This window comes from Bombyx mandarina, chromosome 04 (genome assembly GCF_030267445.1).
Source record: "Bombyx mandarina strain Sakado chromosome 04, ASM3026744v2".
Classification (NCBI taxonomy): domain Eukaryota; kingdom Metazoa; phylum Arthropoda; class Insecta; order Lepidoptera; family Bombycidae; genus Bombyx; species Bombyx mandarina.
Genome location: NC_143211.1, coordinates 8,151,287 through 8,178,208, shown reverse-complemented (window position 1 = coordinate 8,178,208; position 26,922 = coordinate 8,151,287). Strand labels below are relative to the sequence as shown.

Here is a 26,922-nt window from a genome sequence, read left to right as displayed (position 1 = left end):
CAGTGCCTGTTATTGAACATGGTATGAGAAACAGGTACCACAAGGTTCGTCAGGACTGTATTTTGATACACAACTGCATTCGTTTTTACACCTTTCTCACAAAAATGTACCTCTGTTAAGCCCCAATAAGAAACTCCCAACCATACCATGAGCGAGGATGGAAAATGACCTCGTTGGACACGCGGAATACGGTTGCTCGCTTATTCACTACTGTGTGCGTACACCTTATCATTTTGTTTGTTGTAGCTCTCTTCTACGGTAAAAATTTTTTCATCCGAAAAAAGAATTTCCCGATATTTTTTTCCTGCGTACCGCTTCAACAAAGCGCGGCATCTCTTCAGTCTCAGGTCCATTAGACGAGCATTCAAACGATGTCCTGTTTTTCTTCGATATGCCCGAAGCCCTAAGTCTTCATTTAACACCCTTTTCACCGTGGTTCTGCTTAACCCCATCTGAATGGCCAACAGTTTCTGCTTACGTTTGAGATTTCTATGGATTCGCGCCTTCACAGCTTTTATCACTGCTGGAGTCCTAACAGACCGAGGGCGACCACTTCTTGACCTGTCATCTACACTAGAGTCTTCATTGTATCGTTTGATGGTACGATAAACGAATCTTTTGGTTATATTCAAATTTTTCAGTATGTTAAAAATTTGAATTGGCGCGTAACCGCAACGATGCAACGCAATAACTGCAACACGGTCTTCTTTAAGCGTCCATCATAGATTATACACTTACTCCACATTTAAAAATGAGTAAAATTCTAAAAGTATACATTTTTATTTTCATGAACAATTCGAAATTCGAATTCAATAAACTTTTTGTGGCCAGCATTCTAAAAGAAAAGTTTTTACTGTGTGACAATACTTATGACCCGACTAGTTATATATTCACGCGGACAGTTTTTGCTTTAATTTTGCACGTATCCCTTTATCTAGTTACTATTGTTGATCGAAGGTTACAATAGTTGGTGCCTTGTTGCAAACATTGGCCAAACAATTACAGTATTCGTAAATTGTGTTTTATTTACTATATAATTCTGTTTATTATTTTATGAAAAACACTTAATAATATAAACTTACCAAAAAAAGATATTCCTTCCAAAACCTTGGTGTTACGGTGGTTTTTTACTCAGTTTTTGAACGTGCAGTGCAGCGCTTTGACGTCTTAGTGTTGGCTATGATTGGAGCATACTAATTTGAAATAAGACCACAAATTTATTTGTGGTCTTATTTTTCGGGCCGTTTTTGAAGCGCTAATCGGGAATCTAGTAGTATTATTGATCGAAGCAATTAACTAAAATAAAACAAAATGAATTGGGAAAAGTACAGACAAACTAAGATTGACAATATTTTGCCGGTCGTCTTAGCGCGTTTTCCGACTCAGAGTTCAGCGAGGGGTAACGCGGCGGCGGGGGCAGTAACACGCACGTTCGGATTTTTCGCTCCGTTATACTGCTATATTTTTTTTTCCCCCTCCATTTCGAATGTTGTTATTCAATTACCGTGCTGAACCCGAATGACACGGTAGCACAGTGAATGTTTTTTTCCTACCTATTCGCTCCTAGCCTAAGGGGGCTATTCGTAATTCATTTCTTTCGCTTCGCTTCAGGTGATCCTTTCGCTGTTTCGCTTCGAATAGATCCAATTACTTACTGCCTTCGTATTATCTCTGCAACGCTTTTATGGTCGATACGACATCTCTACAATCAACGAGAATATTCCCGTTAGGTCGAGCCGTTCGATATGTGTTTGCGCTATTTGAAAATAGATGGCGATGCACTCCTCGATCATTCCGATTTTACTAGATTTTTGATATTCGTTTCTGCTATTTCACGATCGATGGCGATACTCTTGCCAGCGTTACATTATAATAAAGTTTTAAAGTACCTATATAAAATAATGGATATTTTATTTTCATTCAACAACAGAATTGGACTGTGGCGCCCAAAGACTGCATACATCCATACATATGTATAATCATCGGAATATACGAAACGAGAATAATGCGCAGGACAGAAGATATCTTTTGTATAAACCATTTCTTAGTTACACATTGATAATGACATGAAAAAAATATTTGATACGAACCATATAAATTCATCCTCATAAAAAAAACAGTTTATTCCACTTAGATATGTACACTTTTTTTCCAACCAAAGGTGATGGTCTTCATAGACCATATCAGCGTCACCGGGCGAGTAGGTGAGCTCACGGATCTCAAGCCTGACGTAGTTGCTAACACGAACCATAGCAAGAGCAGTGCTTCGCAGAATCTACCATCGTATCGGAAACGCGACCCACTGAGAAGATTCTTGGAGAAACTCAGTGGGCTGTGTCTGTGGGTTAATTTACTTGCCGAGCCCTTCGTCGCCAGCGACGGGTTCGACGAGAACGATGACCGGTGCTTGGGGTACCTAAAAGTACCGTTAGTGGGTCGGGAGGATCAGAGATGTCGTGTGATACGCACACGAAAACCCACTTTTACTACAGAACGCAAAATTCACATAAACAGAGGACGTTTCATACGACCTACTTAAATACATAAAATAGTTATATACACAAACATTCGGTTGACAAAAAGTAGTATTGCAGATAGTGTTACAAAAATTTCAAATGTGTAATATTGTAATATTTTCACATTAATTCGGTTCTCTTTATTACCTAGCTTATTTTAATCACACAAGAGTCTTTAACACAGATTTCTACGAAAATGAGATAACGTAGTAATGAATATAAGAGAAAGTCACATTCTAAATTTAAATATAATATCTTTATTTATATATTATAACAGTATTTGTGGCCAGACTGTAAATTTAATTGTACCAAAAAAGAAAACTGCGGTTTATTTAATACTGAGATCATCATAATATATAGACTTCACCTATCAGAGCTTGATTATTAAAACTTCACAGTGCACAAATACATCGTTAAACGCTGTTAGCGTTAGTGGGCGTCAAGTATTCTTCATACATTACTGAGATCTTTATTCAGTTACTATAATCGCAACCTAGAGTCATATTCTGTAAGATATCGACTAAAGTGTGGGGCTTTATTTACAGGATTAATTTGCTTTGATTGTGATCGAAGACACCAAATATGTCGTTACTAAAAACTAAATAAGCTGGAAAAATAAATAATTTATGTAGAGTCTAAATTACATACGAACATTTTAGGCTGTTACTGTTTTATTTTAATATAAATCAGAACAATCTAAATAACAAATAGTTGCACGCTTTTTTTTCTATTTGAAGCTAGATTAATAGAAGCAAAAACTAATACGTGTTAAGCATCTATGTGATTATTTAAAACTATTTTAAATTAAGTGAATAGTACAATATCACTGGTAGGGCCGTCGATATCCGAAAGCTTCCCCGACGAGCCATCCGTCGAAGTGAAAAGTTCGCCTTTGTGCTCGTCTGAAGAGTTCCTTTAAAGACGTTAGAGTTAATTATTCGAATATTTCTTAGACATTATCTATCTTATTTTTTACTGGTGGTAGGACCTCTTGTGAGTCCGCACGGGTAGGTATCATCACCCTGCCTATTTTTGCCGTGAAGCAGTAATGCGTTTCGGTTTGAAGGATGGGGCTGCCGTTGTAACTATACTGAGACCATAAAACTTATATCTCAAGGCGGGTGGCGCATTTACGTTGTAGATGTCTATGGGCTCCAGTAACGACTTAACACCAGGTGGGCTGTGAGTTCGACCACCCATCAAAGCAATTAAAAAAAAAGTTATTTTGTATTAGTCTTTCATAAATAAGTTCTTTGAGACTTAAAATATCATGAATTATCGAAAAACATGTATAATTTTAATAACTTTTATTTAGCGAACCGAATTGTACATTTAAAATTGAAGAGTAGATAGATAGATATGTCCGACAATTTTTTTTTTGCTTCGATCACAGCCCACCTGGTGTTAAGTGGTAACTGGAGCCCATAGACATCTACAATGTAAATGTGCCACCCACCTCGAGATATATGTAGTTACAAGTATTCAGAAGCACCGCACTGGTTCTCTTAAAAATTCCTAAGTTAATCATATCCCATTTCATTTTTCCCTAATTTATCTTCATCTTTCATCTTTCCTGTGACAAACGCGATCATAAGCTCACGCTCACGGACAACGGCAGGAGCAAAGGCGTGTGCCTTCACTTCAAACCGCTGCCAAAACACTGTCAGAAATGTCATCTGAAAACTTGAATTGCGAATATTTTTACTTTGATCTTAGCACTTTCACATATAACAATAGAGCCACGTTATATTAGGGATAGAGTAATTATCTATTAGTAGCATTAATGAATAATTTATAAAAAACAGTACAGTGTTTCCAGATATTATCTTAAAGGTACAAATTAACTTAACGGACCACTTTAAGTTGGTTATGTTAGTATGTATAATATTTTACAGTGTTAATCAATTTTATTCACCTGGCTTCGACGCGATTAAGATCAACCTCACCCGACAGGCTATCTGAGTCGTCGTTAATTGACGTTTGTGAGTCTGAAAATATAATAAGATTATAATTAAATTACCATAAAAAAATATGTTACTGGTACAAAACTTCTAGAATACAATAAAAATGCAAGTTCTAGCTAGCTCATTACTGTGTAGTAAGTAGCCTTGCAACAAAAACTAAACGACCGTAGCACACTCATCGTTTTCCCTTCTTTCTTACATTGCCTGGCTTACATTGCCAGTCTTCTCACTCGTAAAAATCTACGGCAATTAGTTCACAGATCTGTTTATGACAACATACTTCAGGTTTACCGTCAAGTCATGGCTAAACGTGTATTAAACCCTATTAAGTTTTGTCTTCATAATTAGATGTTCTCCTGGACCTATCTCGTGTAGTATATGGATTAAATTAATGACTCGATTTATTATCAAGGTGAAATACAACTACCTCTTCTTATAATCTGGTATATTTTTTCTCACAAAAGCTAACCACAAATACAGACGATTAACAAAAATAAATGTCTGAGCAAATAGAATATTACAAACTTTTTAATTTCGTGCTCGCGTCAATCTTCATAGCTGCCATATCAATTTTGTGCCATAAGTCTCTGCAGTAGCCTAACTGGTCATTCCAGCTAGGCCCGGACGGATAGGTGAGCTCACGGACTCAACCTGAGAGAATTTGCTAACACTAGCCTAGCCAGAGCAGCAGTGCTCAGTAGAAATAACCCCGACTCGGAATCGCGACCCACTGAGAAGATCCAGCGAGAAATTCAGTGAGCTGTGTCAATGTGTGAGTTCGCTCGTCGAATTCTCCATCTTAATTGCAGAGTTCGACGAGGATGATGACTGGTGCTTGAGGGGCTTAAAAGCATCATGTACGGGGGATCCGACAAGACATGTATCGAGCGACGGCGGATTTGCGTTATCTCGTCGCCTGGGTCGGATAAGAGTCTCCTCTCAATCACCACTAAATATTTAAACACTTATCTCAGAACTACTTATACACTCGAGAGCAATGAATCCAGATCACTTCTGGATTTTATCACTTAAAAACCTATAAATATCGAAAACTAAGAATGGTAGCTTAATGAAATAAATTGTGTTTAGTAGACAATTAAATACTCATTAAATTAAGGTTTATTTAAACCTTTTGGTGGGTAGGTTTAAAAGGAGACTTTCGAAGATGAAACTACGAAATTACTGCATTTGATTTTTATTTTGTTTCTAATCTGTCATTTAAGTGGGTATATAAACCATACCTAATGATAATGTTCAATATTTATTATTCAACCTGTAATCTTGTCGCTTACAACTGAAGAATGCACCAGAATCCTTACGAAATAATGGAAACCGGCCGGAGTCAGCGCGATATAGCCAGAGCTGTCGATGTCGCTGCTAACCCACGCAGACCAGGAACAAGCAGAACTAGGTGTACCACAGCACGAGATGATCGATACTTGGTGAACACCATGCGTCGTAATCGCTTTCTTACAGGAACTGAACTTAAAAATCAGTCTCGATGCCTCAGAGGACGTAACCTAAGCGCATGGACAGTAAGACGACGAGTTGTTTAAGCTAACTTGAAACCACTTAGACCTGCAAATGGCTCTAAACTGGAGCGTGGTGATTGAATTTCAAGACTAAGATGTCCCAGAACCGTTTAAATTAGACTATTGAAGATTTCTCGAAAGTTATGCTCTCTGAAGAATCAAAATTTATGCTCTACAAGCACGATTCAAGCAAGCATGCATAATCGAAAAAGTAGCCTACGGTGGTGGGTCTGTACTTGTGTGGGCCGGAATTTCATCTGAGAGTCGCACAGAACTGGTGTTCATAGAAAATGACCCTTTAACTAGCGTAAGATAGAAGATTGGAAGAAATCCTTAATGAACACGTTGGGCCATTTATGATCAATTTGGGGGAAGATGTTATTTTTATGCATGACCATGCCCGACCTCATACAGGTTTCATTGTGAATGACTACCTACACGAGATGAACATGTCATGTTTCCTGTTTGTGTTTTAAGGCGAGATCAGCAGTTTTTTCTTCTTTATGTAATTTTTAATAAATAACATGTAGTGACTTATAAATTTTATTACTTTCATTTAAGGGGTATTACATTGCCTATTAAACACCGTTTATTTTATTAAGCTGGCATTCTTAGTTTCCAAGATTTATAGTTTTACGCGCTGGGGTTCGCGATAAATAAAAATTCTACCGAATTGCAAGTTAACACTGTATTAAACGCTTAGAACACTTAAAACACTCAACAAACACTTGCCACCCCTGCAACGCTTTTATAGTCGATATCTCATCCCTAGAATCATCGAAAATATTCCACACATATCTAGTATTGTTTCCGCTATCTGACAAAAGATGGCGTTGTACTTAAGAGTTTTAGGTGCTACTAGATCCTTCGATATTCGTTCAACTATTCGCCGATGGCGTTATTCTTTTTTTTATTTTTTATTGCTTAGATGTGTGGACGAACTCACAGCCCACCTGGTGTTAAGTGGTTACTGGAGCCCATAGACATCTACAATGTAAATGCGCCACCCACTTTGAGATATAAGTTCTAAGGTCTCGGTATAGTTACAACAGCTACCCCACCCTTCAAACCGAAACGCATTACTGCTTCACGGCAGAAATAGGCGGGGTGGTGGTACCTACCCGTGCGGACTCACAAGAGGTCCTACCACCAGTGACCACTCTTACCGGCGTAACAATAGGTTTCTTTACGTGACCCGCATTCATTGCTCTCGAGTATATTTCTTTTTAGTAATTCTAGTTGTATTAAAATATGACAGGAAAATCAAACCCTACAAATTTTATTTTGCCGATTTAAGTTGTTTAATTTTATTATTTACTAGCTTCTGTTCCCTGCTTTGCCCACGCAAAAAGTAACTTTCCCAAGAAGTAATTTTATCCAAATTCATTCAACAGATTATATGGTTGGTTGAGTAAAAAACATGGACATTAAATTAATTGTGTTTTTGCAGATCCACTACGATCTATTATTTTGAGCAAGTCACAGTCGATATTGTATAGCTGACCATGTGAAATGCAAGGAGAGCCTAGATGAATTCCTACCATTTTCAGCATTTGGCCATGGGATTAATAAATGGTCATTGTTAATAATAGCTATTCGTAAAATAATTTGTGTTTCGTAAAGTAAGCCAAGTTATTTTCAATATTATCACATCACACCTTTAGAGGCTTCAATATTAATCCACTGATCCTCTAACTATGTATGTCACGATAATGAAAACATGGAACGATGTAAATCGACGCCAACACCATCTAGTCACAAAGAGGCGAACCATAAATTCTGTTAAATTAAAACCGAATTAAAATAATAACTAAACTTGAATTCTTATCCCACAGAAACATTTTGTTAACGCCATGTTAGTGATAAGTTCAAAACTAAGGTTTTAGATTGAAATTGAACTATCATCAAGAGAAAAAACATTACCAGAATAAAAAGTATTATTGTCTTTTAATTCTTTTATTCAGGAAATGGTGTATCTCTGTGACAAATTTTTGGCATAACCATTCAACCGTTTACACGTGGTTGAGTAACAAGCATTCAAACATCTTCACAAACTTTGACATTTATAATATTAGTAGAATTAAACCTGCCTAATTTGTTTTAATAATGTTTGTTTTAATTGTAAATAGACATGCTTTAACAAAAACCAACTTCAAATAGAAAAAAAAAGATATTCAAAAACAAATTAATGTACACTAAAAACAGTAATCATCGAAATCGGTTGGCGTGATATTGAGTTATTGACTTATTCATTTGTTAGTCGCGCAGGTACTTAATGCAAATTTAAGATTTTATGGTTTTCTCATGGATACCATTATGAAAACTGGACTGTAATGGAACAACACGGGAAGCGTTAGCTTTCTAATAAAAAAAAAGAATCATCAAAATCGATTCACCCAGTAAAAAGTTGTGAGGTAAAAAATATAGTCGAATTGAGAACCTCCTCATTTTTTGAAATCGGCTAAAAAACGAAATGAGTCAGTTACCCAATTATCTCGGTAATTACCAAGACCAATGAGCAAGTACTTACCGGAGGTGGCAAGCCGGTGTGTGGTGAGGTACTCGGCGGAAAGGTAGGGGGGCAAATCGTCGGCCGCGTCCCCCGCACCTCCCTCCGCCCCTAATGTCTCCACCACGGAGAGCCACTGTCCATTGTGGCACCGGAACCTCTCCACCTTTTTTTTATTTTATTGCCTAGATGAGTGGACGAGCTCACAGCCCACCTGGTGTTAAGTGGTTACCAAAACCCATAGACATCTACATCGTAAATGCGCTACTCACCTTGAGATATAAGTTTTAAGGTCTCAAGTATAGTTACAGTTACATGTCATCACAGTGTTCAAAACGGTAAAAATACCACATATATGTACGTAATTTGTCTATGATGCATGTGTATACAGATATAGTGAGAAAAGATTTTCCTTTGTAATTTGTCGGAAAAGTTCGTATTTATCGTGCTCTCTCAAATAGCTTCAGTACCCATCTTAGAGCCGTAGGGGTAAGTTGCATCAGCAGACAGCTATATATATATAGTAGATAATATGTACGCAATTCAATGATCGATGGTACTATAACTGCAATCTTTGCTAGAATACTTTCAACAACTATACAAGTTTCATCACAATCGGATTATGAACGCATAAGACACTTATTATATAAAAATATTTTGATTTATGTATACCATGCATACCTTTATTCGGGCCGCCCATTCGTTCTGCATTTGTGATATAATATCGAGGCAAGAGTCACACATTTTCCTGATTTCAGCATTCTTATCTTGCATCAGATCAATGAGATATGCAGGAGCTTCTGTAAGCCCATGAATGATCACTAAGAACTTGTTAATAGTTAGGAAAAATCCGTTATTACCATTATAATTCGTTTGGTATATGTTTAAAAGCGTTAATATTAGTTACTAATCTAAACTACTAATCTAAATCCAATGGTTCAAATTCTCATTACGAGAACAGTAGTAGGACTTTGGTCTTCCTCTTCTCCCTCTTCTTCTCTGGAGGCGCCGGAGTCCGACATAACCCGGTCTGTACCGACCAGGTAACCGTAAACGGATTCTCCAGCGTAAAAAAAAAGGTATCAGTTTGGATTGGACATAATTGTTTAGTATCTAGTCTCTCTAGTATTTAGTCATCTAGTATCTAGTCACCTAGTATCTAGTCATCTAGTATCTAGTCTATGTCAGTATCTAGTAAACATAATAAAAATTTGGACCTGTCTGCGAGACGAGGTGTTCGGCCGCTTTGGGATGCGAGAGCAGCTGTCGGAAGGCGAAGACAGTTTGCAACACGTGTTCGTCGTCGGCCTGATGCGTTCGCAGCGCGACCACGAGCGCCGGCCCAGCGCCCGCACGCACCAGCGCGCCCGCCGCCCGCGACTCAGCCGCCACTGCGCCCGCCATCACCACGCCCTCCAGTAATAACTCTTCACTGCTCCCGCTCTCTACACGGTCGTCGAAACATACAAAACATTAACCGTGTTATAGACTTGGTTTTAACAAAAATTACAATTGATGTGCCTTTGGAAAACATACAGCATTGTATTATGAAGAAGCAGTGTGTACTTAGCTTAGATTCCTTGTCTATGTCCAACCATAGACCGTCAATTTAGTTCCATCTTTAGCCGCTAGGTGCTGCCAGCAAGTATAAAGGGAGCGCAGCCATCTTTGATCTTCATAGCGTTGTGTACTTTCGTACTGTGAAGTCGCAAGTCCACAAATATTTATTCGACTTCTTATTAATTGCAAAAAATATTTATTTTGTGTTTCTATGAGTGTTATTTTGCAATCATTACGAGTATTATTTACCAATCCTATCATCGGACGCCATGAATCACGCGTCATCTGTTGGAGGTGATGTTGAGTCAAGCTCCATAATTTCCGAGAGGGAAGATGTCCAGGCGAGACGCGATGGAGACGCCTCGCGTTCGAACAGCTCGTCAAGCGAAAAAGAACAAAAGGAGTCTCTGCGTAAGAAACGACGGGATTCAAAGGTAACGGTCGATCTTCGAATCGGCTCGTTATCCCTCCAGGTCAGTGACGTTGTAAATCTAATAATGCATCAACTGTGTGTAACAATTGAATGTAACGAAAAATGTTGTAAACAAATTGATCTCGTCAATACGGAAATTTTGACAAAAACACAACAGATTTAAACTAATAATCTTTGTAACATAATTACTGAAAACTTTGACAAATCGTCTCCGTCGTACAAGTTACCCGTAAAAAGCGTTTTAAATTGTATACGGAAAAAAGGGCCGTATGTATAGAAATAACACGTCAAAGTTTAATTTCCGTGGTCTCTAACAAAGTATCCTGTTGCCAACGCACCACTCATTGAGGAATTTTTGTTTGATAATAGTAAATTGAAATCTATTCAGTCCCTCGGAGGGCTACAATCCTATTTGTCACGATCTCTTACAAAAGGTAAGCCAAACATTATAAACAATCATAGTCTGTAACATCTGGCACAATCCAGAGGGGGGCAATTGAAGACACCGACGGGAGGCACTGAGTGCCACCAAAATTGTAATAATTTGTAAACCATGTATGGTTACCAACTACCGTAAAAAAAAAAAAAAAAAAAAAAAAAAAAAAAAAAAAAAAAAAAAAAAAACTACCTTTTTTCTGCGGAAGAAAAGCGATGGATCAATGCGTCCAATTTTGGATCTTCGAGAGTTGAACAAGGTCGTAAAGATAAAACACCTAACTGTTTTCGGACACCTAGGTACCAAACTTTCTCCACCCAGGGGACTGGATGATAGAATTGAACATTTCTCAGGAATATTTTTCTAGTATCAGTCGCAAAATTTCGTCGATACTTCTTGAGGATCAGTACCAAGGTACCAGTATCAGTACCTCCAGGAAGGAATCGGTACCTTCTTATGAGTTAGTATGAAATGACATGCCTACCCTTCGGTCTGGCTTCAGAGCCACACCTTTTTGCTTCTATAACATGCGGGTCGCAGAGACCTTGCGTGCAAAGGGAACTCGAGTGCTAGTGTCTACTAGACGACTTCCTTTTTGGTCGACCAAGACAAATCCAAGTTGAAACTTCAGGCTGCAGAAGCTGTGAAGCTTTTGGATTAACCTTTTTTGCTTCCATAACATGCTGGGTCGCAGAGACCTTGCGTGCAAAAGGAACTCGAGTGCTAGTCTACCTAGACGACTTCCTTTTGGTCGACCAAAACAAATCCAAGTTGAAACTTCAGGCTGCAGAAGCTGTGAAGGTTTTGGATTATCTGGGCTGGCATGTCAATTTCCATTATATAGGGTGCTCGGTCGCTCGGTCGCTCGGTCGCGGAGATATTGCGTGCAAAGTCGAGTGCTAGCTTACCTACACGACTTAATCTTGTTTCACCAAGACAAATAAACGTTTTTGTTCCCATAGCATGCTCGGTCGCGGAGACCTTGCGTACATAGGGAAGTCAAATGTTAACGTACCTACGCGACTTTCTCTTGGTCCTTGAAGACAAATACACCTTTTTGCTTCCACAGCATGCTCGGTCGCGGAGGCATTGCGTGCAAAATCGAAGTACTAGCTTACTTACACGACATGATCTTGTTTCACCAAGACAAATAAACGTTTTTGCTCCCATAGCACGCTCGGTCGCGAAGACCTTACGTACATAGGGAAGTCAAATGTTAACCTACCTACGCGACTTTTTCTTGGTCCATGAAGACAAATACACCTTTTTTGCTTGCATAGCATGCTCGGTCGCGGAAACATTGCGTGCAAAGGGATGTTGAGTGTTATCCCACCTACGCAAATCCCACCAGGTCCATCAAAAGAAGTCCAAGTTGAGTCTTCAGGCCACATAAGCTGTAAAGCTCTTGGATTATTTGGGCTGCCAAGTCAGCCTTACAAAAAATCAATTAGTACACTGGTTCAAGAGATGACATGTCTAGGGATTCGATGGAAAATTGCGAGAAACGAAGTGGCCACTCAACAACATCCTAGCTCAAACTCTGACGGAATTACATCAATCTATGCTAACTTGCAAATTTTCTTGCGAAGTTTCAAGAAAAGGGGTAAAAAACAGGCCATCCTGCATGTGTTAACAATTAAATGCAGTGCTGACGCGAAGCCACATGTTAGACATTGCCGATACACAAAACCAACCATTTTCTGGCAACGGAAGCTTCGGACATGTGTAGGGGTTACAAATGCAGTGCTGACGCGGAGCCACATGTCAAACATTGCCGAGACCCAAAACCAACCATTTCCTGGCAACGGAAGCTTCGGACATGGGTAGGGGTTACAATTAGACAAAATATTAACGTCCTGTCTATGGTCAGCTCAACAACAGAAACGGCTCACCCACAAAAGAGCTATTTGCAATGGTAGTGACAATCAAAATGAATCTGAAAGTATTTCACTAACGTTGACCTTTCGATTTTTAAACCTAAGCGATAAGTTCAAGATAACTGTCAGCTTATCTCTCGGGGAGATACAACATCATAGCCGACAGGCTATCACGAGGAAATCAACCTGCGAAATGGCACTTTTTACCACAAGTGACCACAAAAGTTTTTCGAAAGTGGGGTCATCCGGATATAAACCCATTCGCCGACCAAGATTGGATACCTTCAGCAGACCGTAGAGGATGCAACTAGCATGGAGAATTCCTCCTCTCAACCTTCTCCCCAAAGTACTGACTCACTTCAACAGTGTCTAGGGAACCTACCTGGTAGTGTTCCCAGACTGAGCGAAAGCATTTGGGTTTCCAAGCCCTCAGATCCCGAACGCTAGATAACTCGCACGAAATCCAAAACCTGCCTCCTCCACAGGTTAAACATTAACCCTGAAAGCTTAGAAAGGGGGGGGGGAGGTTGTACAAATGATGACTGGTCTAAACAGGAGAAGATTTGTTGAAAATTAACTGGTGTCAATCCACTTTGTCAGCATACTTACCAGCAACTAGAAGATGGTGCATATGGTGCTACAGTTTAAAATTGATCCTAAGTCTGCAGATGTTGCCAAATTCTTTCTTCTTTTCCAAAAAAGAAAATTTTGCCTATAAAACAATCCTTCTGCATCATAAAGCAGCGCTGTCGACTTTCTGTGGGCGAAATACATGTAGGACAGCAAACATTCTCAAGCTCTCTAATAAAAATTGCTAATTTAAAAAAGCCATCGGAATAGCTAAACAAAATTCAACTACTTATTACAATTTTACTAAGTGTAGTCCCATTCACATGAGATCCGAGAATAGTTCTAAACTGGTTTTCTTCAAACCCAGCCACCACATCACGCCTCAATGTAGCTTGAAGGACACCAACAACCATGTTGCTGGCTACGGGACGCAGAGTTAATGACCTTACTTTGCTCAACATTTCTAAAGACAGTTTCTTTGATAACAGAGAAAAACATCTTTCTGATACCAGTCTTTGGGTCTAAAATTGAAATCCATTTTCGTCAATAATCTGCATAAGTGCTTTCTAAACATGAAACTAAAGACATGCCCGGTAAGATTCGTAAGGACTTTTTTCTAACTATGTGTGTTGTCACAAAAGCGGCATCCCGTACTGTAATTGGAAACTGGTCTTCGTTCAACCTTACGAGGTAATGGCATCAACGCATCTCTAAGAAGTGGTAGATCAGCAGTAGCCTCTGAGATGGATTGATAATGAACCAATGGACGAAATACTTTCTAGAGGCAATTGCAAATCATCCAAACGTTTACAATAATTATTGCCGAATAATAGAGCTTCGTAAAGATCCTCACGATTCTTTTTTTCAACACATTTACTTCTACATGATGTATATACATCATTTATACAATTATACATTTTCTTGTATATACAAGATAAAATGTTTATTACAAACTTATAAATATTTTTGAATTATTGAATTAACGTGGAAGTTAACAACTGTTTTTTCGATTTAATAATTATATAAATTATGAACATTATCATTGCGCTTCATAATTTTATTATGGCTTTACCTATTTCATCATAGCGTTGTGCTTAATAATTTCACCAGCAGATAACAAACACGTCTTCATAATACAATGCTGTATGTTTTCCAAAGGCACATCAATATTACGGTTTTACATAACAATAAAACCGATATTATGTGCCGAGAAGGAAAACATACAGCATTGCAGGAAGTTCTTCCTGGTGAAGACTATGAAGATCAAAGATGGCTGCGCTCCCTTTATACTTGCTGGCAGCACCTAGCGGCTAAAGATGGAACTAAATTGACGGTCTATGGTTGGACATAGACAAGGAATCTAAGCTAAGTACACACTGCTTCTTCATAATACAATGCTGTATGTTTTCCTTCTCGGCACATAATATCGGTTTTATTGTTATGTAAAACCGTAATAATAAGCTCTTTAGCAAAACAAGATAGATATGCAATAGTGGAGCAATTTTAATTAAGACCTGTCTTATTGAAAGCAAAAGCTGTTTCTATTCAGTGTTTTTAAAATCATACCTGGATCCAAAATTTTCATGATGCAAGGTATCAGATTATATCTTTCTACTACAGCATATATATCTATATTTTCTGGATTGAGTATGTTGCTGAGAGTCCCCATGCATTCAATGTGAAATTCCTCACTAGTTTCGCCACTAGTTATGGCTCCCGCGATATCTCCGACGAATTCCTACCAGCATATTAGTTAAGTTTTATGTAAGATAAAATACAAATGCAAGTTTATTAATTTGAGACTCACCAAAAAAAGTGGTTTGTTTTGTGGATGATGGGAAAGGTTCCGAACAAGTTTCATGAGTACAGAATTGCAGTACCGGAAAGCACGTGCCAATAGTTCACGAAGTCGGCCTTCAGCAGCCATTTGGTGCGCTGCTCGCTCACACCAAGCAAGGTTTACACATAATGCCAACAAAACATCTGTAGAGCCTCCTGATTCTGCATTCACATTCAACAGCAGCATGTCCGTTAACTACAGATGCATATATTGTTAATTTTTTTTGCTGAATTACAAGCTAAAGCACATGCTGACTTACATGTCATTTCTGTGATGTATCTATGTTTTATACACCTACACATAGTAATCATTTTTATTAAAAGTAGAATAAGAACCATCACTAATACATTTCAATATTACTATACGTTTCTTCCTTGAACAGATTAAAATAGATGTATTTTATTACATATCCTTTGTAAATGCAATAATAGGTCTGGGAAGTTGTTGTACCATAGCACTGGTTATATGAAATGTAATTTTATTATGATTGGCTAATTATAATTTCAAATATATATAATTTTAAAGTTAGAGTCAAGTGATTAGATATGTGCTTACCAATTTTACACAGTCTGACTGTGTAAACATTAACTTAACGCGATCATCCATACTCAAATGGTAGAGTATTTTCATTGCTAAATTTATATGTTTTTCATCACCTAACAAAAAATTGTTCAATTAATAAATCTTATGGTGGAGAAGAAAAAACTTTAACAAGTCAAGTTAATTTAAATCACTTACTAGTAAATTGGATGAACTTTGGTAATAGTCCAAGTTTAATCATTTTATTGCGTAATTTTGTGTCAAAAGTAAGGTTAAATAATAACTTTAAAGTTACATTTACAAGATCAGCATTTGATGAATCCAATAAGGGTGCTAACTTTTCTATAATGGCTCGAGAAGCCATGCTATTTTTGTTTTCGACAAAAATTGAAAGCTTTTGAAGGAAGGACACAATAAGTATAAGTAAATCAATATTTGAATGCCTTTCCATGGCACCAATTAAAAGACCAACTATTTCCTTTTTATGCATCTTCTCTTCAACCTTTACATTATCTGCAATATTGAGTAACATGTAAAATGCAACTCTTAAAAGTTGCTCTTGTCGCTTTGACAAAGTTTTAAGCTTTCTTTTCAATTGTTCTTCATCACTTTTAGAAAGGCACTCATCTGAAGCACTGCACAGCTCTTCATGATAGCTAGATACTAGAGATCTAGATTTCTGCAAATTCACATCTGCAACAGCCCAAGTGCCTGATTTAGGTCGCCGCTTTGGTTCGGGAATCCTACTTTTTGGGAGTTCGCTCTGAAAAGTAAATTTTATTTAAATAAACAAGATTATGACTGGTTTTTAAGTATTTGGTATTCATTTAAATTATTTTGTATTTTATAGTAGTATTTGCTTACTTTATCAGGGGTTAGTATAGATTTTTTTCCTTCAACTTTTTCTTTCCATTGATCATATCTTTTTAATTCATAATCTATTACATCCATACACAATGATCCTATTTTGTATTGTATAATAACTGGATGAAATTCATTGTAGGTTGAGAAACAAAAGAATGTGTATACAATATTGGTACTTAGTTCAATGCTTCGTTTCCATTCTTCTCTCAGGACTCTGGACAGGGCACTAAGTAATGCTTCTAAAATGTATACGATGTAATTGTTATTTTTTTAAGAAATATGCTATACTCTTTCTGTGATGTGTTTGATATAAATAACCAAAAATTATTTTGTTCAAAGATATTCATTTGTTAAATAAAAAACATATAGTTTACCATTTCTAGCCAACTCTAAAAGATTATCAGGGTTTCTAGCAAGTTGTAGAATGAGTGCTGATCCTTTAATTTTTTCAGGTATATCATCATATAATAATTCTACATAATCATCAACATGGTGCAAAACAGCAACAGGACCACTTTCCACGGGACTCATTGTTTCTCTCGACACTGAAAATAAATCATCATTTTCTAGGTCTTCTATACTAATATATAAATCTAGTGGTTTTTATGGATGTTCCGTTATAACTACTGAACCGTGCATCCGATTGACTTGAAACTTGGCTTTCATGTAGAAAATACATATACTTAATGGATAGGCTAATATTTATATGAGTGTTGGACTCCCTACACCAGTTGCGGGGGTGTTAATGATGAGAATCTTTGTGGGAGTGAGAAATAATAATGTCAATTTTAAATGCTCAGCGAGGCCGACGGGTACAGCTAGTCTAATTAAAAATCTCTAATGCATACAAGTTCAAATTTTCCGTATTTATATCAAGTCTTTTTGTTGGATTTAACGTAATTTCCATACATGAACAGGATTTCTAATTACATATTAAGTCGATAGTATGTATGAGCATTTTGAATTGATTTAAAAATGACATACAATTTTTTTGCTCAACCCTTGAATGCAATATGTATGTAATAGCGTAAAAATTTGGATCCATCTTGCAATCAATTAATTCACTTTGGAACTTGCCTTTGAGATTTTCTGAAGGTTAGGTAATCCAAAAAATATTCTTTCCTTTTTAAGCGGTTCAAATAAAAATAAGATAATAATAAAACTTGAAAACTATTCCAATTTTACAATATATTCGAACTAAGTACAGAAAAAAAAAACATACCAATATTTTTTATGGGATTTTATGACCTGGTAACTAAGACCTTTAAGTCATGTCTTATTTTTATGAAAAATGACATAATGGAGTGAAATGACATGAAATGAAGATGATTAATTTGGGACATTAATTAGCTGCGATGAATTAAATGAGATGATATGGGACGATATGTAATCTCAGTAAAATGGTGGTCATTTACTGAGATTTTTTCAGTGGACATTTGGAGTATCCCGAGAACCTATGTCCAGCGGCTTTGTTTCATTTTCCCACATTTGTGCACTTTCACAGATATTAAATAGTTAATAAACTATCGTTATTACACATTTAAACCTGAAAAATACTAAATAGACAAAATAAAACAAATCACACAACTTCACTCCTCGCGCTCCCGCCAAAAAGTCTCAAACTACTTCAGTGGTCTCAAAATATAACAAAACAACAGGTGAATGAAGTTAGCCCCTCAAAAAAAATTTTTTTTCCTATTTTATACTTATTTTCTATTAATTCGTTTGTTCATCAATTGTTCATGATTGTTCACTGTTAATAATTGTTTGTTCTGCATTTATTTATTTAAAAAAAATATTTAAAAATATACCTACAAGTTAGCCCCTCTAATGCAATTTTTAATATTTTTTCATCCTTAATGACTCGTAAATATTCATTTTCGATTGTTCTTATACAAAACACGTTTGTTCTCTTTCGAAATTACTCTTTTTTTGTTTAATTTACTATTTTTATTAGTTGAATAAATGTATACAAAATATGTGTACTGCGCATGCGTCAACTATAATGCCTAAACTTTATACGCGGTTTTAATCGTGAAAAAAAAAAACAAATATAAATCCTGAAGGAGCAATTAATTGGTATACAGTTTAATTAAAAAAATAAAAAAATTTATAAATGAAATAATGTGCATTGGCGTTAAGTTAGACCAAATACATTTTTTCCATCCTCTTACCTATCGTATTAAAATGTTATTTTACTAATGTTAGGAATATAATTTCGACTGTGTAAAAAAGTTATTATAATGTATACCTATATTATCTCTTGAAAGATAAATAATGAATATATTTACTTATTTGTTTATATTACCTATGTGAACTCCCTATCTTTTTTATACCTTCATAACGATAAGTAGGAGGATGGAAAAAATGTATTTGGTCTAACTTAACGCCAATGCACATTATTTCATTTATTTATTTTTTAATTTTTTTAATTAAACAGTATACCAATTAAATGCTCCTACAGGATTTATATTTGTTTTTTTTTTCACGATTAAAACCGCGTAGAAAGTTTAGGCATTATAGTTGACGCATGCGCAGTACACATATTTTGCAAACATTTATTCAAATAATAAAAATAGTAAATTAAACAAAAAACGAGTAATTTTGAAAGAGAACAAACGTGTTTTATATAAGAACAATCGAAAATGAATATTTACGAGTCATTAAGGATGAAAAAATATTAAAAATTGCATTAGAGGGGCTAACTTGTAGGTATATTTTTAAATATTTTTTTTAAATAAATAAATGCAGAACAAACAATTATTAACAGTGAACAATCATGAACAAATGATGAACAAACGAATTAATAGAAAATAAGTATAAAAAAGGGAAAATAAAATTTTTTGAGGGGCTAACTTCATTCACCTCAAAACAACTGTCATGCAATGCCATAGATAATACACTTAATATTTGAATGCAATGCACATAGAGTTAATAAGTACCTACAACGCAATGCATTAGTATAATCTATGATCTACTCTTTGCTCCGTAGAATAAATAGGCGGCTCTGTAAATTTGGCCCCCTTTTTTTTATTTTCGGATTTTTTTATTTTTTATTATTTGTTCGTCGTTTGTTCGTTAATGTTCGAGTGTAAAAATGGTTGGTCGTTTATTTATTTATAATTAATTAAGCAAATTATCACCCTGAAGTTGCCCCCCCTTACTGGATATCTTTATTTTTATCGCTGATTAATTAATTTTGATCAATTATCGTTTGTTCGAAGACTATCGATGATTCTTCGATCATAAAAACAATTAAATTCCCAATTATTAATTATTTTTTAACTGATTCTAATAAGCAAAGCATCACCTTACGCCTACATTGCGCATGCGTGATTGTTCGATCATAAAAACAATTAAATTCAAATTCTTAATTATTTTATATCTAATAAGCAAACCATCACCTTTTTTTTTCGGGCCGGGGTCCGAACCCACTGAAGTAGGAAACCTATGGAAATGAAACGTCAACAAAAAATTCGTGCCACTGTGACGTCATCTGGCCACAAAACATGGCGGTTTTAGTGCTGCCCAGAAGATTTTAATGTTAGTACGTTTTATCGATAAACGTTCTTGGCTCATTTTATTTTAAATATTGTTGAGTGAATGTATTTGTAGAATTTATACTTTAATAGGAAGTAAGTATATTGTTATGTGCAAAGATGATGTGATTTAGATATTATGTGAAATCTAAGACGAGTTCGTGCTTCAAATTTGCCAAGTAAACGATATGACGATTTTTAAAATTTGCTACACTGATTTTATAAAGTTGTCGTTTGCCGCAAAACATAAAGATATGGCGTAGTACAGTGCCATCTGCCCATTTCTAGCATGCTGAATGTTATCGTATTTTGAGTACGTGTTTTTCTTAGACTATTACAATCTATTTTAATTGTTTTGCTGACCTAAAGTCCGTAACACACTACCGCAGCGCACCTCAAGGAAGGTACGCCGCACCATTTGAATCACTCTCACTTGAGAGTGATTCAAATTTTAAACTTATCAAGGGACCGCCTGATAAAAAAAAACACCTACAGAACATTTATTCGTTAATAAAATTACAAACGTCATTCCTTGTGACTTCCTCTCTAAAATCACTTAATTATAAAATATTTAACGAGTTGACAATAGTGTTATAAAACTATTTTATTTAAATAGTTCCGACGACTTTCTTGAGATCCTATAAAATATGTTTTAATTATTATTTTTGTATGTTTTAAGCATGATAAAATAAGAAATTTTATATAAGCAATCATATTAAATCGATATCAAAGTCAATAAATAATGTACAACCCAAAACAGACGGCCGAACTGACGTGACAATGACATTTGGCGCGCTAAACATGGCGGATTTTCGGCCTCATTAGACGGAGACGGAGACATTTACGTATATTCATGTTTCATTTTATGTACGCACTGAAATACTGTTATATTGTTTTCCTGCGAGTTAAAGTGCTGAGTAAGAACGAGATAGATATATGTTTATGTATGTGCCTTGAAAATGGGTACTATTTATATAAGCAATTGTACGTATAGAGCAATATGTCGTGTCCCTACTATATAGGGCTATGTCCGAACCTCTTACGAGGTTCCCGCGCATAAGAGGCGCGCGGGGTATGTGAGACTCAACGATGTGCATGGTGTTGTGAGCAGACCGCGGGCCCAAGGATTTTAGAGCCCACCCACTAAACGACTCCCCTGCACTCTTACATCCGACGTCCGATCCCCTCCGAGGCCAGAACCCGGACGAGGTAGGGGGTTACCGCGGTCAACACTACAACCAGACGGCGCGGCTCACCCCAAGGACGCCCAGCCGACGGAGCCTTCGAGGCGAATCGAAGGCTCTGAAACGTCGGCCGTCTCTGTACGGACGCCCGTCAGGCCGCCCAGACGGTGCCGCTGGTGTCCCGGAATACCCTGCTGGACCAGAACCAGCCTGCCGGGTCGGGACGCGATACACCGCCAACCGGTCGCCCTATTACTCCTCGGCGGCGCGCTAGAGTGCTCGTAGGGCGCCGTGCGGCCTCTATCCCTTCAGGTCGCCCCTTGACCTTCACCGGAGGGAGGCCGCTACCTACAGGGGCCGGGACGTACGGGCGTATTCCCGCCTCCGGCCCCCGGCTCGATGGCGACGGATCGGTGCGGAAAGGGAAGAGCTCTCCCTCTCTCGTTCCGCCGCCTCCTTCTGCGAGATGGTGGACTCGTAGAAGTCGAGCAAAGCAAACCATCACCTCACGCCACCTTTTTTTGATTTTCAGATTTTTTTTATTTTGAATTATTTGTTCGTTAATGTTCGAATGTAAAAATTGTTTGTTCGTCTTTTATTTATTTATAATTAATTAAACAAATGATCACCCTTAAGTTGCCTCTCCTTACTAGATATGTTTATTTTTATCGCTTATTAATTCATTTTGATCAATTATCGTTTGTTCGATGACTATTGGTGATTGATTGCGGCTCTGTAAATTTGGCCACCTTTTTTATTTTCGGATTTTTTTATTTTTTATTTTTTGTTCGTCGTTTGTTCGTTAATGTTCGAATGTAAAATTGTTTGTCATCTTTTATTTATCTTATCTTATCTAATACCTTTATACGAGCAATTCTTGTATATATGTATATATAATCGGATTCTCGGAAACGGCTCCAACGATTTTCATAAAATAAAGTACAATATAGTCAGGTCATAAATTCTGTCACATGTTTAATGTAAAATAATTGAAACAAGTTTATTCACTAGGTAACCATTCATATACCAAAATGAACTTAACAAAACATAGATTCTTATGACACTAAAGTTTATTCAAAATGACCTCCGTGATTTTGAATACAGGCCTTCAATCTGCGCGACCAGTCGTCTATCGCAGCACGAACGAGGTCCATGTCAATATCGGCGGCTGCCTTAATCAAGGATGTCTTGAGTGACTCCAAATTGGGATGAGGCTTTGAGCACGCCTTTTTTTTGTTTTTTTTTTTTTTAATTTATTTACGGCCAATGGTTACAAGACCTTATAGCCTATCTTAAATTAATTTTCACGCATGGAGTATGTAAAAATTTACAAGTAGTTATTAAACAAAACAGTATCAAATTGAAGTATTAACATTACTCATTTGTTTTTAAACATTTCCTATTGTGTTAATAATATATCTATAAATTGGTTTAAAATACAACGGGTTTGATAAAATTTCTTCTACGTTCATCCTTACGCCTGTTTGTAAAGGCGAGTCACCCTTAGAAACATCGCCCAGCTCAGACACTAAAATTAATCTATTTAAACTATATTTATGACATTTCATAACAATATGTTTCAGATCAGCGACCTCATTGACACAAAATTGACAGTTTTTGTCCGTTGCTAAACGTAGTTTAAACAAATGAGCAGGAATTCTACAATGACCGAATCTTAATCTATTAATGGTGGTAATGAATTGTCTGGAATTAGCTTCTTTAAATTTGTTATACCAAGGTACATGTGGCGGGGTATTCTGTATCTTTGTATACCATTTCCCTTTTTCTTGACTTATAGACCTCCAGTGTTCATACCACAGCGTTTTAACATTTTCCGATATTTTCTGCTGGAAGTCAGTAAACGGTACTTTTGTTACATTAGTGTGGTCTTCGTCACATGCACCTCGCACTGCACAGTCTACAGCTTCATTGCCAAAAATACCACAATGAGCAGGTACCCATTTAAATTGGACATTCTTTCCTCTTTCGTTTAAATTTGCCAATATTTCTTTTATTCTATAAATAATATAGTTCATATTAAATCTAAAAAGATCACTTTCTAGTGCTAACAATGAACTTTTGCTATTAACATACAAAAGTGCTGTATAGATAGCGTAGCATTCAGCAGTAAAAATACTGCAGTGACTGTCTAGCTTGAAGCATCTAGATTTCTTCAGTTGTGGATCATAATATGCTGAAGCTACTCTACCTGAACATTTTGATCCATCTGTATATAATTTATAAATATTTATGTTAGGTAAATTGTTAATATATTCAAAAAATTCAACTTTAGACCCAATTTTTTGGGAATCTGTTTCTACAGTCATATTTACAGTGGTATAATTTTTGATTTCATATATAGGCAAAAGGTTAGATGAGTATATATTTTTGAATGTATTTTTGATGCTAAGAGAAATTTGGAGCATCTCTGGTAAATGTTCAGACACAAAACTGCTCATATTGATACTAGAACTGCCCATAAAATCAATAGGCAGATCCTTAGGTATTATCCTGTCAATAACAAAAACATTGTCAGTGGCCAATAGCTTCAGACAAAATCTCTGTGCGATCTGAAGACGCCTAAATTTTAACGGCATAATGCATGCTTCAGCTTCCATGGCATTAATTGGAGTTGAGCACATTGCTCCTGTAATAATTCTTAATGCCTTGTTTTGAATTACATCAAGTTTTCGTAGATATCTAAGATTTGCATTCATGTAAGCTAATGAACTATAATCAAAATGGCTCCTGACAATGCTTTTATATAACAGAGACAAAACCTTAGGGTCAGAACCCCAATGAACTCCAGCCAGAGATCGCAGAATGTTTAGTCCTTTGCAGGCATTTCCAATAATGTTATTAATGTGGGTTTCAAATGTCAGCCTTGTATCTAACCAAACACCCAAGAATTTTTTATGTAACAACCAAGACAATGGACTATTGTTGTATAATATAGGTGATATCTCATTTAGGTTGACAACCTTTTTACTGAATAACATTGCCCCACTTTTATTTACACTTATATCTAAATTTAAGCTATTGTAAAAACATTGAATTTGTGACAATCCATTATTCAAATTTCTAATGGCCTTGTTAACTTCTTTATTTACACTATATACAACAATATCATCAGCAAACAACAGGCATTTAACAGAGGGGTCTACTAAATATCTGTTTATCTGTGAAGTGTAAATGCCATATAATAAAGGAGAGATTATAGCACCTTGCATTGTGCCTTTATAAACATATCTAGGTCCATGTAGGATATTGTTATATTTGACATACATTAACCGTTCATATAAAAATTGAAATATCCATTTACAGACTTTGCCAGGGACACCAATATCACTAAGAATCTGTATAAGTAAAGAGGGATTGACATTATCAAATGCGCCACTTATATCAAGGAAAGCGCAAGCTGTGTATGAATGGCTGTGAAAAGAATTTTTAATATCTGTAACCAGAGACATATAGTTTTCTGCTGCACTTTTACCTCTACGGAAACCAAATTGCTGTTCAGGTAAAATTTTAAATTTTTCACTATAAAATTCTAATCTCAATTTGAGCATGCATTCAAATAGTTTACCTACACAGGATGATAGTGATATTGGTCTGTAAGAATTGTAATCATTTTCAGGTTTATCAGGTTTTAGTACTGGAATAACACACTGTGTTTTCCATGAATCTGGAATCATTTGAGAGGACCATAATAAATTATATATCTTTAATAGAGTCATTTGGGCATTAGGGTGTAAGTTACTAATTAATTTATAAGGGATGTCATCGAGACCAGGAGTACTATCTTTTCTAGATTTTAAAGCTATTTTAAACTCATTAATACTAAAAGGGTTTGACAAAAAACAGCCTTCAATATTTCCAGGTGAATTAAAAACTTCATTTAACTTAGTCATGTCTATATACTTCTCCGGTGGAGATATTGGAGCTAATTTATCTAAATAAGAGGTGATCCATTCATCATTCTTAGGTCTATTTTTTAATCCTATCCTTTTAAATTTTCGCATGTAGTTCCAAATAATAGTAATAGGAGTGTATCTATTAAAATTCTCACATAATAATTTCCAACCACTCTTCCTTTTTTCATTTAGTAGCCTTTTCTTAATTGCATCAACTCTTTTGTATTGGATGTAATTGTCTATTGAGGGGTGGACTCTGTAGTTTTTTAGAGCTAATCTGGAATTGTTAACAGCTGTGAGACAGTCATTGTCCCACCAGGGAGCTGGACTTTTTCGTTTATAAGGAACCTTGTTTATAATTTTAGGTATATTTTCTGATTTTATTCTATACAATATGTTACAAAATTCATTATAAGTTTCTAGGGGATTGTCAGATTGAAATTTTAAATTAAGAAATGACTTTTCACTTGCAGAATGGTATGTTGACCAGTTGGTCTTTCTATATAAGAAGCGCTCTGATGGCTCGCCTATTACATACTTTTCTATGGATGTTTGGATATGTGTGATTGTAGGGAAATGATAACTCCCCATAGGATCGTTATGCACTGTCCATTCACATAAAGGTGCAACATTTGGACTAACACACATTATGTCAATTGCAGATGGATTGTGATGAACTGTACCTACAGTGGTTGGAGATCCGGAATTTAGAATGCAAAGACTACATTCATCTAACAGATTGAATACATCGTTACCTCTGGAATTTGATGAAGCACAACCAAATGCAACATGATGTGCATTCAAGTCGCCAGCCAGGAATACTGGTTTTGGCAGTTTATTGATAATAGTTTTTAAAGTTTTGTATTTAAACCGTCCACCTCTAGGAGGACTATATGCACACAACAAGGACAAATTTGCATTCTTGGTTTTTAGAACAACTGCAGCTGTTTGCAAATATTCATGGTAAGGTGTACAAATCACCTGATATTTAAATGTGTCTTTTAATAAAATTGCCACACCACCATGACCGTTGGGTCCATTTTGAAGAACAATATTGTATTCAGGTATATTGAAGGGACTGTTTTCTCTCAACCATGTTTCATTTAACATACAGATATCAATATCATACTCAGAAAGAAAGTTAATCAATAAAGGTTTTTTGTTACGCACACTTTGAATGTTAAATTGAGCAATTGTTAGAAAAGATTTAAAGTTACTCTGTAAATTGTTAAAACTAAAATTTGCCATTGTCTAGACTAGGTTTTTTAAAAATATTTCCTTTATTTTATTAATTGTTATATTATCGTCATTAGATGAGTTCGCTAAAGTAACTAGTGATCTTACAATAGCGTTTAATATAATGTCGTTGTTGGCAATTTGTTCTTTGTTCATAATAATATTATCTTTCTTGTTAAATGAGTTGCTATTGTTATTTACAATAGGTTTTTCCTTAGTTTTTAAAGGTGGAAAATTTTTGTCATTATTTGCTACTGAGGCAAATGTACTGTTTTGTTTCGAAATATCTGCACGTTTTAATTCTATTTTTTTTCTTTTTATAGGACAGTCCCGGGAGACGGCTAAATGTCCCCCACCACAGTTAATGCATACTAAAATGTCAGACACACACTCTTTGTAATGGTGATC

At 36.1% G+C, this 26,922-nt stretch overlaps 1 protein-coding gene and 1 long non-coding RNA gene across 5 annotated transcripts; both read right to left on the bottom strand.

Annotated features, from left to right (window-relative positions):
• Nucleotides 1–3,169: 3,169 nt before the first annotated feature.
• On the bottom strand, nt 3,170–17,879 carry Kap3 (kinesin associated protein 3). Of its 4 annotated transcripts, none has more exons than XM_028185112.2 (12): nt 17,719–17,879; nt 17,016–17,186; nt 16,642–16,880; nt 15,976–16,540; nt 15,793–15,893; nt 15,205–15,432; nt 14,964–15,135; nt 9,739–9,966; nt 9,203–9,321; nt 8,543–8,687; nt 4,432–4,504; nt 3,170–3,429 (listed from the first exon to the last, which is right to left on the bottom strand). In XM_028185112.2, exons 2-12 carry the CDS (start codon nt 17,170–17,172, stop codon nt 3,321–3,323), a joined length of 2,136 nt encoding a protein of 711 aa, XP_028040913.2. In that variant the 5' UTR covers nt 17,173–17,186; nt 17,719–17,879; the 3' UTR covers nt 3,170–3,320. The 4 variants fall into 4 exon arrangements, with proteins under 4 accessions (XP_028040913.2, XP_028040914.2, XP_089596408.1 ...); XM_028185113.2 differs by lacking the exon at nt 17,719–17,879 and adding an exon at nt 17,490–17,646; XM_089740282.1 differs by lacking the exon at nt 17,016–17,186 and having other exon boundaries at nt 17,719–17,853.
• On the bottom strand, nt 10,217–14,857 carry LOC149503104 (uncharacterized). The gene is made up of 2 exons (XR_016325774.1): nt 14,470–14,857; nt 10,217–13,584 (listed from the first exon to the last, which is right to left on the bottom strand). It is a non-coding gene; the product is annotated as an uncharacterized LOC149503104 (long non-coding RNA).
• Nucleotides 17,880–26,922: the final 9,043 nt, after the last annotated feature.

Excerpts from the sequence above, each read along its gene's own strand:
- Kap3 (XM_028185112.2), bottom strand. The coding sequence starts at position 17,172 with ATGAGTCCCGTGGAAAGTGGTCCTGTTGCTGTTTTGCACCATGTTGAT. Across the intron at positions 16,541-16,641 it reads CTATACTAACCCCTGATAAA|AGCGAACTCCCAAAAAGTAG; the intron begins GTAAGCAAATAC and ends TTTACTTTTCAG. Across the intron at positions 4,505-8,542 it reads ACACCGGCTTGCCACCTCCG|ACTCACAAACGTCAATTAAC; the intron begins GTAAGTACTTGC and ends TTATATTTTCAG.